Source organism: Pseudonaja textilis, chromosome 2 (genome assembly GCF_049901715.1).
Source record: "Pseudonaja textilis isolate UNSWEBS1 chromosome 2, rPseTex1.2, whole genome shotgun sequence".
Lineage (NCBI taxonomy): Eukaryota > Metazoa > Chordata > Lepidosauria > Squamata > Elapidae > Pseudonaja > Pseudonaja textilis.
The window spans coordinates 144,647,880-144,659,931 of NC_141991.1; the positions used below are offsets into that span (position 1 = coordinate 144,647,880).

A 12,052-nucleotide genomic window follows, 5' to 3' on the forward strand; every position below is an offset into this window, starting at 1 on the left:
GCAAAAATCCGGTAGAACACAAAGTGGTTGCAGGGGTGAGTGTTGTGGGCTCCTTCAGTTTCCTCTAGGGCAGGGTTTTTCAAGTTTGGCAACTTTAAGGTATGTGAACTTCAATTCCAGAATTCTCCATGATGGCTGGGGAATCCTGAGAGTTAAAGTGTGCACGACTTACACTTACACACACCAGTTTAGGAAAGGCTCATATGTGAAGTTAGGCTACCGGTTGCAATAGAGCAGTGTGGACTTCAACTCCCAGAATCCCCCTGGCAGCATGGAATTGTGGGATTTGGAGTCCGCCCATCCTAAAGTTGCCGAGGTTGAGAAGCCCTGCAACAGAGAACCCGAACTCTCGTGGAAATGCCGGGGAGATGCTACTTGCGGGAGCGCGCGGCATGCTGGGAAACGACCAGCGCGGAATCCTTTGGACCGAGCAGCCTCCTGATTCTTCAGGGAGCCGATCGGAGAAAGCGGGCTGACTGGCGGAATCCTGCATCCACCTCCCTGGAAACCTTTGAGGGGCCCTGAGCGTGGGCCCCCCAATACGGTAAGGAGGGGTTTACTTTACAGGGTTTTGCATAAGACGACGCGGAGCCCCACTCCAATTATTCCTCCAAGCTGTTCCCCCTCCGCTTTTTATTTTGTTTCGTTTTCTTAAAGCGTCATTACTTTTAATGGGGTGGTGGTGGTGGTTTAGGAGAACAGATCCCACACTTTTCTTGAACAGGAGCAGACTCCACACCGAGGTGCTCTGCATTAGGAAAAGCGGTGCACTAGCGCCTTAGGTGAAGAGAGAGAGAAAAGCAACTTACCTCTTTTCGCATGTTAAATATGCGCGTGCACCGTAACGAGAAAGTAAGTAGGGATAGGGTTTTTTTGTATTTCTTTCGTGCAGTTAGAGGAATTGCCCAGTTGGATGGGCAATATAATAGATAGCAGCAGCATCGAATTAGAATCAATCCCGGTCACTGCTTTAGTATATTACGATGGTCGTATCTTAAATGTTGATGTCTCTGAAAAGATCCTAGGTATATGTGCATAAAATTAATACCTGCTGGTTGTTAAATATTTTGTAAAACAATGAACTTATATATTCAATAACAGTATACTACTGAATATGTTGTGGGGGGGGCAGTCGAGAAGTGAGAGAACATTGCTGCTGTGAAATCCTGTTTGCAGAGATCTAATCTAATCTAGAGATCCATCTAATCCAGGAGAACTGTTGAAATTGATGATTTAATTTATGATTAAAACTGCTTCCTGTTTTGGATTAAAGAAGGTGGAGTGATAAACATCTTGACACATACAAAGGAATTTGGTACTTATTTTTAAAGCAACTATCCCAATATTTCAACACAGATATCTGGGATAAGTTTTATGCATATTTATCTTTCTAAATTACATGCCAGACCTGTATTTCAGAGCAACCAGGTCCCAGTTACTGAGAAAATTGCTTCTTTCATCCAGGATATAGCAATAACACTTAGATTTATATACCACTTCACAGTGCTTTACAGCCTTCTCTAAGCGGTTTACAGAGTCAATATATTGCCCCCAACAAACTGGGTTCAGTAATGAAAAACACTTAAACAAGAGGTGGTTTTGCTTTTGAATCTTTTAATAAAAACAAGCTTATCACATATTATTGAGGAATTAATTCTGGTTTGCTATATTCTGACTGATGTTGAACTTGAACTCCCATCCCATATAATATGATTTGTAGTTGGTGTATTCTTATCCTGTTTAGTATTGACTAATTTATAATAGGCTGGGTTGTTTTATGTTTTATTTTTCTGGAAAAGGAATTAGAACAGCCTGACTTTGCTTCCTCAATAAAGTATAATACCTTTGTGAAAGAATCTTGAAATCAACTCTGGAGAAATCCACAAGGTAATCTAGTTAATATCCTATTATTCATTTTTGGAAGTTTACTTGGGTTTGCTTGAAATTCTCTTCTATACCACCAGGAATTCTGACTTTTAAAAATATCTTGCCACTCTGTATACATGCTGGAGTAGAGAAAGTTCAGATGTATTTATAGCATTGAAAAGATTTATAAGGCTACTCATCTTAATACAATATTACTTTGGCTGCCTAACAACAGCTACATAAAGAAAACACTGTATATAACTAAGATAACATTATATTCCCACCCCAAATATATATGTGTTAAACTCAACTCCCAGCTGGGCTAGTGATTAGCTAGGGGAACAAGTCTTAATGGCCTTATAATATTTTCCTCAACTGATATGTGCAGTTTAATGTGTGTATTATAATGGAAATTTGTTTAAATTCATTTTATGTTCACTGCCAGGAGTCATTTGTTGAGATGGGCATCCAAATTGAATAAATATATAAACAAATAAATATGCTCACTTCAATGGATTCATTTCAATGAATTAATTCAAAGAGAGAATTTTATGAAAGATTTAACTCCTAGAATGTTTTTAAAATTGATTTCTCAAAATGGCTTCCCCATTAAGAAATTTTGAATCTGTAAAGATCATTGGTTTTTGTTGTTGTTAATTGCATTTTTCAGTGACTTAATTTCCTTTGTTGGAAGCCAAATTAGTTAACCAGTTTCAAAAAAAATAGTGCAGGAACATACTGATAGAAATCTGCAGCAGGCAGGATGAGAGGTGATCCTCTTTTGTTATTTGAAAGTTTGTTATCAGATGTAGTTCTTTATTTTGAGCCGTTTAAACTGCTGTAGTTTTATATAGATTTTAAAGCTAATTTTAAATTGTTTTAAATTATGTTTATTTTTTGAGGTGCTTAGGTTAGCAATGCGATGTTAGCATGAGAAAGAAGGGTGGAACATACTTTTAACAAAGAAAAAGGGAAAGATGAATCGCAAGCTATTTAATAAGAATGCATGAATCCCTGGCTGGAACAGATGAACTGCCTTTTTTTTGTCTGTTTCAGTTATGAGAAGGCACCATGGATCAATATAGCATTCTTGGCCGTATTGGAGAAGGAGCCCATGGCATTGTTTTCAAAGCCAAGAACATAGAAGTAAGTGGAATTCCTCATGGGGCCAATGTACCAGCGTTTGTTTTTTTTCCAAGTTCTGAGGATGAACATCTGCTTCCAATTCTTATTTTGCTCCCTTACCTGTCAGACTGGAGAAACTGTGGCCCTGAAGAAAGTGGCTCTCCGCAAGCTGGAAGATGGGATCCCCAATCAAGCCCTGCGAGAGATCAAGGCTTTGCAGGAGATTGAGGAAAACCAGCATGTAAGTAGCTTGTGGAAATGACGATTCATGCGTTAACTGGATCAGTTAACTGGATTCTCAAATTCCATCTTAGGCCAGTCCTCCAGTAAACTAACATTTCAGAACAAATTAGCCTGGTTTACATATTGCACTAAGGCAAAATAACCTGAGGGAGAATGTTGGGAATTCAGATAAAGATTATTGATGAACTGATCTATTATAACTTTGCCATGACTTTCCCTTTCACTGAAACAACTTGCTGCCACTTCCTTGGTCTTCAAGAAACAGGTAAAACCCCAACTATAATAATTACTAGATTTTTATCTAATAATTGGATAACCTATGCCCCATTGAGTCATTGTTAAACAGAGAAGCAGGATTACCACAGCAGTGGGAATGGAAGCAATTTCCTGCCAGTTTCACACACAAACTTGTTTTGGAGCACTAACTGACTGACTTAAAGAAGCTTAATGAAATGTGTCCAGCATCAAAATACAGTACCGTAGGTGTTGGAGGGAATAATATAACTTAAGGCTTTGTAAACACCTTCAGATGGCTCATGCTGTGTCAGACATACAGTGACTTAAATTGCTATACTGAGGATGGATGCCTAGGTAGATCTTCATGATATAAATTGTGGGACAGGTCACCCAATATTGAAGCCAACTTGTCTTAACTTCTCTCTTATAGGTGGTGCAACTAAAAGACGTTTTCCCTCATGGCACAGGGTTTGTGCTGGTATTTGAGTATATGCTGTCTGATCTGTCCGAGGTGATCCGCAATTCTGAACAGCCTCTTACTGAAGCCCAAGTGAAAGGCTACATGCTGATGCTGCTCAAGGGTGTAGCTTTCTGCCATGCCAACTCTATTATGCACCGGGTGAGGCCTGGTCAAGCTTGACCATACAATGGCTTCTTTCTCCCAGGAAGATCACACCTTGTTATTTGACCCATTGATGCTGTGCATCCCATTCTTCCTTAGCTTCTAAGATGTTTTCAAATTCTGGCCTTGTCGTTTCAGGATCTGAAACCAGCCAATTTGCTGATCAGTTCCACAGGGCAATTGAAAATTGCTGATTTTGGCTTGGCCCGAGTGTTCACCAGTGATGGAGATAGACTATATAGCCATCAAGTGGCCACCAGGTAAATAACAATGGGCATGGGATATGGATTGAGCATTTTGCCAGGGAAGAGAGAATCAAACTGGAAGATGCCTACATCTCCAATTCATAGCCACAGCGAACATGTTGAGTGCTAATGTAAGTTGGACAAGATAGTTCAGTGACTTTCCAAGGGGGTCTTAGATTCCAAGTTAAGACCTTATTCCAAGACTCTTGAAATCAGTCCTAAATGTTAAGAAAATGCTGGAGGCTTGTTGGCACCAGACTTGAAAATTATGGGGAGGAGAGTTGAGTTTCATTGTGAGAGATAAATAGAGTTGTGTACAATATAATTTGTGTACTCTTCCTAATTAGGTGGTATCGGGCTCCCGAATTGCTGTATGGTGCTCGAAAGTATGATGAAGGTGTAGACCTGTGGTGAGCAGCTTTGGTCTTTCATGTAGTGAGTCTGGATTATTCTATTTCTGGGCTGTTTTAAGAGGGCAGCCTTGGAGTGTTAGAGATGCAGTTCTTGAACTGACTGAAAACCTTGATCACAGTGCCATCAGATGTAATTGATATGCACGGTAGATGGGAAATTGCTAATGGAATCCAATGCAATTATATTTTTTAAGGGAGGAAATTATAAAGCAAATGTTGAAGGAAAGTTCAAAAAGAATCCAGGTTTCTCCAAAATGCTAGGAGATCACTCAGAATCACAATAATCAACATTTACCTATAAAATATTACCTAGAGCAGGAAAAGTGTTATTACCATCCTGATTAATCGACAGTGTTAAGGAAACTTGGAGAAAAGGACTCTTCCTTCAGAAAAGGGAAGCCTTTCCCAAATGAGGAAAACAAGAAGGAATGCAAACTTATACAACAGAAATGGAAGGCTATACTTTCAGGGATCGTTTCTATAGTATCCAATCAGAGAAACGAACTCAAACACTGGAGGCTTTCAGGAAGAGATTGGACTGCCATCTGTCAGAAATGGTGTAGAGCAGGGGTGTCCAACCTTGGCAACTTTAAGACTTGTGGACTTCAACTCCCAGAATTCCTCAGCCAGCAAAGCTGGCTGAGGAATTCTGGGAGTTGAAGTCCACAAGTCTTAAAGTTGCCAAGGTTGGACACCCCTGGTGTAGAGTCTCCTGCTTGGGCAGCAGGTTGGACTAGTTGACCTACAACAGAGGTCCCCAAACTTGGCGGACTTTAAGGCTTGTGGACTTCAACTCCCAGAATTCTCCAGCCAGCTAAACATCTTAAAGTTGCCAAGTTTGGGGACCCCTGACCCACAAGGTCCCTTCCAACTCTGTTAATCTAAAAGTGGTCTAAAATGGAATGTTGAAACATTTGCATGGAAAAAAACCGTATCGAAATCAAGAATCAAAGACGTTTCACTGCATAAGAAGCAGGAAATTGTTTGGAGAAGGGATTGATTGTTTGGATGACAGGGATGTTTCCCCTTATCCCTTCATCCAGTTACCTCTTTTTTTTCCCCACTCTTTAACCAGGGCAGTTGGCTGCATCTTTGCTGAACTTCTCAATAACTCTCCCCTCTTCCCTGGAGAAAATGACATTGAGCAGCTGTGTTGTGTCCTCCGGGTGCTTGGCACACCTAATGAAAAGACCTGGCCGGTGGGTCCAATAACCATTAGCTTGCCTGCAGGGATTAGGGTCCGGGGAGGAGCGGGGAACCTTTAAAACTGAAGAAACCAACAGCCAAGTGTCCCCCCCACCCCCATTGTTATTCTTTTGCTGGGACAGGAGATTACCGAGTTGCCTGATTACAACAAAATCTCCTTCAAAGAGAAGCAGCCCATCCCTTTGGAGCAGGTGGTGCCTGATGCTTCTCCTCAAGCGGTGCAGCTCCTGAAAAAATTCCTGGTTTATCCTTCCAAGCAACGGATGCAGGCAGCCCAGGTAAGCGGGAGCAGTGAGGCTGCCAGAATAGTGCGGCATCCTGCAAAGAACAAAGCAGGGGTCTTTATGGGATCGCAGGAAGCAACTCATTGTACACAGTGTGCAGGCAGTCCTCAACTTGCAAAAGTTTGCTTAGTGACCATTCGAAGTGACAACAGCGCTGAACAAATGTAACTTTGTGACTGTTTTTCACACTTATGGCCGTTGCAGCATCCTCATGGGTCATGTGAACATGTGATTTGGATGCTTGACAACCGACACGTATTTTTGACGGTTGCAGTGTCCCTTGTGGTCTCCTTTGCAACCTTCTAACAAGCAAAGTCCATGGGGAGTCCAGATCCACTTAACAATCACGTTACAAATGTAATAACTGCAGTGATTCGTTTAAGAAATGTGTCAAGAAGAGTCGGAAAATGGGACAAAAGTCACTTAACAAATTTCTGAGCAACATAAATGTTGGGCTCGATTGTGGTCATAAGTTGAGGACTACCTGTATTGACTATCTGTATGAGTCTTTCTTTGAAACTACTACATGTAGATTAAGGAAGGAGTAATTTGATCCCCTTGTGACTGTCCAAACCCAATTAACCCATGCTGCTTTTTTTAAAAAAAAAAACTCACATTTTTCACAGTTCAGCGAAAGCAGTGGACACAGAAGTTTTATGGATGCCGAATTTTAATAGACTGAAATGGTGACCCTGCTTTAGTAAAATTCCCTTTGGAGGTTAATGTCAGCTGCAAAACTACAGAGGAAAGCAAGAATACAGTCCAGGGGTGAGACTGGATTGTTCCCCTGCCGTGGAGATCCTTTAGACTGACCCACTCGTGGGCATCTTCCACTCCCTACCCCAGGCTTAGCTTGTAACAAGGAAGCTGAGAAAATAAGCAGTGGTTTTACAAGCACTTTTGTATAGCATTTGAACCTGATCTAGGTTATCTCTTGGAGTTTCCTAAGAGCACCCAGGATTGTGTCCTTATTTTGGATACTTGTTGAGATACTTGTTTAGAAAGTACTATAACAATGATGGAACTAACGGAAGCATTTAATAGGCAGAATAATGGAAAAGCACCAGGCCCAGACGGGCTCCCGGCAGAATTTTATAAAACATTACAAGAATCGTTGAGCACTCCACTGTTAGAAGTTATGAATGAAGCCACGTTAAATAAGAAAATACCCAAAACATGGTCAGAAGCTTATATCACACTTATTCCAAAAGAAGGGGCCGATCCATCACAAATTAAGAACTATAGACCTATTTCTTTACTGAATGCAGATTATAAAATTTTTGCTTCCATCTTGGCAGAAAGGCTCAAAAGATACCTAAATAACTTTATTCATTCTGACCAGAATGGATTCCTGCCAGAGAATCAACCCTGGAACAGTTTACTTCTAAAATTTCTTGAGAATTTTTGCTCATTGAGAAGAAAGCAAGTTCATTCTGTTATCACCAAAAGAGGGCACTCCAACCCACTTTGCTCTTTTGCAGTGGATATTTGTCTGTGACCTTTTGCACAGCTGTGAATCTCCATTTCCCTAAAGATGCTTCTCTAGCTAATGAGCAACGTGTGGCGCTAATTCAAAGGCAACATGCAACTATTCCACCTTAAGAGAGATGGGTTTTTTTTTTTTAAGAAAAAGAAACAATACTAAGCAGTAGCGGGAAAACACGAGAAGATTTAAAGAGGGAAATTATATCCCCTACCTCATGTGAAATTCTGTGAACAAGGTGGAGGGATTGCATGGTAGAAGCTTGTTCAGACTTTGTTCATCCAGCATGAGTATGCCGTTAGCAGCCTTCTCTAGCTGATACACGTAGTCCTTGATTTATAACCAGTTGCCTAGCAACTGTTCAAAGTTTCAGTGGACCTACCCAGAGGGTACTTATGACCCAGATTGGAAGATCCAACTCTTGGACTCCCTCCCGATCACGTGAACATACTTTGGTTACTTAGCAGTTGGGTTGCATTTATGGCCATTTGCAGTGTCCCACAATTTTACAAGGGTTTTGCTGAAAATTGGCGTTTACTTCTGTCCCAGAGCAAACCACGGACTTAACAATTGCCATGTTCATTTCATGACGGATGCAAAAAAAAGGTCGTAAAACCATACCATATAACCATGCAATTGTAATGGGCAGGCTTCATTACAATTATAACTCGAGGACTACCAGGACTTCTTATAATGCTCAACCAGTAGGAGATCTGTGAACTGTAATACAGTTCCCTCCCCAACCCGCCCCTCACCCATTGGGGGAAGCTTTCTGAGAGCTTCCAGGATTATCCATGTAATGAGAGACACTATCGGATTTGGTCAGAGCCAGTCAGATGATTTCTTTCCTTTTGTTCCTTAGGCACTTCTGCATCCTTATTTCTTCACGCCTCCTCTGCCGGCCCACCACTCAGAATTACCAATTCCCCAGCGTGGGGGCAAAAAAATTCGTCAGGGGCTCCAACACCAGCGTGATTTCCATGTGGAGCAGCCCCTGGAAGGGTCAGTTGTAGATCTGGAGCTGGTGGCACCGTATGTGATTGATGTATAAAAAGGGAGTCTTCTCTTGATCGGGCTTTTAAACCATCTCATGAAGCAAGTTGGTTCTTCATCCGAGGCACTTTAAATTCTTGTGGGAAGAAGCTGTGCATTTATTGGGACTATGTGTGGGTAACCACAAGGCTGTAACCCAGTGATATCACACAAATGGCTGAAACGAATCCAGGACTTTCAAAAGCACGAAGGTTTTTTGACTTGTTCCATCATACATGAGCCTATTAGACTGCTCACGTCAGTAGTTTCTGGTAGATATTTCGTTGCCCAAATTCTGGGCCTGCAAAAAGAGAATAGGGAGGAGCTGTATGTACAGCCGGCATTTGTCCCGTTTTATTTTCATTTGTTGAGTGATTTGGTGGCAGCAGAAGATAAAAGACAGAGCCGAGAGCATGCTAAGCTGCCACTCTGGCAGAAGGACCAAAAGAAACTGTTCTCTCCAAAGACTCACAAAACCCTCCAATGAGGAATCTGACAAAACTCTCCTGATAGTCCTCCTTTTTTTTTTCAATGATTTTTTAATTTTATTCACAGAGTTAAACCACGTTAAACCACAAACTCCAACCAAAAGGAAAAAAATATACAAGAACAAAGTAAAACTACACAGGAAATGTAAACAAATGTGCATTTTTAAAAAAGGTTATCCTGATATTCTCCCTGACCACATTTTTTCTTCTTCTTGGGATAACAAAATAAGGCCCAGATGTATTCAGGGAACAAGGTCTCTGTTCCACTGAAGCGGGGTAGGCCCAGAAGCTGCCTGTACCAAGTCCCCTCCCCAAGTTTTGAGGCCTTACCTCAGGCTTTCTTTTCTTTTCTCTTTTCTTTTCTTTTCTTTTCTTTTCTTTTCTTTTCTTTTCTTTTCTTTTCTTTTCTTTTCTTTTCTTTTCTCTTCTCTTCTCTTCTTTCTTTCTTTCTTTCTTTCTTTCTTTCTTTCTTTCTTTCTTTCTTTCTTTCTTTCTTCTTTCTCTCTCTCTCTCTCTCTCCCCCCCGCCCCCGTAATTTCCCTTCTTATGCAATGACAGTTATAACAGTTGATAATTAAACAGGTAGGCAATCAACTAAATTCCTGGGCTGTTTATTGGCTTACAGATTTTGTGGCTGAACCCTGAGGAGCATGGTATCCAATGGGAATGACTTGTTGGGATCTGTTGACCATTTAAGAATACTTCTGAGAGTTGCTGCTGACAATCTGCTACCCCAGATCGTGTGCTTAAGACTGATTTAGCAATCGCCTGCCTAAATTTACCCTGATGCTGATGAAGCAGGGATTTTGTGGGGAATAGGAAAGGGAAGAGAATAAAGAAATAGTTGCAGTTGTAGAAAGGGAAATTAACACGTCCCCAGATTCATAATCATTGATACAAAATCTTGACCTACTGAAAAAAAGAAAAACGATCACTCATTTTTGAGTCTTCTATGACTGCAGAAACAACAGCGAATTTACATGCTGCTCATAGCAATTGCTCTGTTTAAGGAACTTGGCTATGTGTTTGTGTATAAAATTAGCCTCCGTTAAAAAGCAAAACAGGGCCGTTTGAATAGTTTTCACTCTTTTCACTCTCTCAATCGAAGTAAAAGGGGCAGTAACCTATCCCCCCACCCATACATTTTTTTCTCCATATTTCCCCCTATGATTAAAAAAAAAAAGAACTGTTACTTTTAAAGAGAAAAGGCCTTCTGACCTCAAATTAACTAAAATTTTATTCCTTTAATGGCCCAAAGCAACAGTTCTTTACATAACAAACTCTAAATAATGTAAAGTCTCAAAATACAGGTAGTCCTCAACTTACAACAGTTCATTTAGTGACCATTTGAAGTTACAACAGCACAGAAAAAGGTGACTTATGACCGTTCTTCACAGATATGACCGTTGCAGGCTCCCTCTGGTCACATGATTTTACATTTGGATGCTTGGCTACTGACTTCACATTTATGACAGTTGCAGTGTCCCGGGGTCATGTGATTGCCTTTTGCAACCTTCTGATAAGCAAAGTCAATGGGAAAACCAGTTTCACTTAACAACCATGTTACTAATTTAACAACTGCAGTGATTCACTTAACAAATGTGGCAAGAAAAGTCATAACATGGGACAAAACTCACTTAACGAATGTTTCAGTTAGCAACATAAACTTTGAGCTCAATTGGGGTCGTAAGTTGAGGATTGCCTGTATCAGGTTTTCAATAAATATTTCCTGAATCAGCAAAGCCTCCCTTTTATTTTATTTATTTAATTTTTATTCATTTATTTTGCAAGCTCTAGAAAAATTACACATTTGCCAGGCATTGATTTATGCACTCCCCTGATTCCTGTCTCTGTTCAACCTTTTTTGCTTCCCATATTTTTGATACCACACCAGGATTTTAAGATTGTTTTCAAGCATTTTTCTTTTTTTGCTGTTCAGTTATCAGTTCCATTTGCAAAATCTTAGAGTGAGTAATTTTACTGGGGGAGAAAACCTAGCTTTCACCAAACAATATTTCAAAATCATTTCTGGCACAAAATAAACAATGCAAGTTACACAAAGGATGCGGTTTGATGATTTGATCTAAGAAAGCAATCATTTTTGACAGCTTTTAAATTTCCTTTAGTGGAAGTAACAATAATTGCTCAGAGATGTTGATTCTGTACAAATTTATTTGGACTTTGTGTCTGACTATGGAATAGGACGTGAAAATAATAAAAGGAAACAAGAAAAGCAAGGGAAGAAGCATAATTACAATATAATGGTACACATCAGGAGAACCGTAAATACAGGTAGTTCTTGACGTATAATCATTCGTTTAATGATCATTCGATGTTACGCCGACACTGAAAAATGTTCTCATATTAAACAATTGTTACAGCATCTCCAGGATCACATGATCAAAATTAAAGCTCTTGGCAACTGGCATGTATTTATGACAGTTGCACTGTCCTGGGGATTATTGGTCACCATTTGTAACCTTCCCAGCTGGCTTCCTACAAGCAAACTCAATGGGGGAAGCTAAATCTGTTTAATGATCGCATGATTCTCTTAACAACACCAGTGATTCGCTTAAAAACTCTCAAAACAGGTTATAATATGGGCAAAGCTCACTTAACAACTGCCTAGCTTAAAAACAGAAATGGGGGTCAATTGTGATTGTAAGTTAAGAACTACCTCTACTCTTCATAAGAACATTTTTTTTTCTGTGGGCCTCTCAGAATCAGAATCAGGCCCAAAACCAGGAAAGGCATATGATGATTCTTCTAAATGGAGTTCTTTATTGTTTCACACAAAAACAGACATTT

The 12,052-nt window shown here is 40.2% G+C and overlaps 1 protein-coding gene and 1 long non-coding RNA gene across 2 annotated transcripts in view; one reads left to right on the top strand and one right to left on the bottom strand.

The window, feature by feature from the left end:
- Positions 1-12,052, bottom strand: part of LOC148127141 (uncharacterized) — a 28,802-nt gene that overhangs the window by 10,871 nt on the left and 5,879 nt on the right. The window lies entirely within an intron of this gene.
- On the top strand, positions 106-10,986 carry CDK20 (cyclin dependent kinase 20). The gene is made up of 10 exons (XM_087925688.1): positions 106-544; positions 1,800-1,887; positions 2,923-3,012; positions 3,119-3,232; positions 3,902-4,090; positions 4,232-4,353; positions 4,686-4,748; positions 5,827-5,950; positions 6,080-6,235; positions 8,587-10,986. The coding sequence occupies exons 3-10, from the start codon at positions 2,938-2,940 to the stop codon at positions 8,773-8,775; spliced, it is 1,032 nt and encodes a 343-aa protein (XP_087781814.1). The 5' UTR covers positions 106-544; positions 1,800-1,887; positions 2,923-2,937; the 3' UTR covers positions 8,776-10,986.

What these genes read in the sequence shown, in the direction of transcription:
- CDK20 (XM_087925688.1), top strand. Translation starts at nt 2,938, where the DNA reads ATGGATCAATATAGCATTCTTGGCCGTATTGGAGAAGGAGCCCATGGC. An exon ending in TCAAAGCCAAGAACATAGAA is followed by an intron (nt 3,013 to 3,118) that starts GTAAGTGGAATT and finishes CTTACCTGTCAG; the next exon opens with ACTGGAGAAACTGTGGCCCT. An exon ending in CTAATGAAAAGACCTGGCCG is followed by an intron (nt 5,951 to 6,079) that starts GTGGGTCCAATA and finishes TTGCTGGGACAG; the next exon opens with GAGATTACCGAGTTGCCTGA.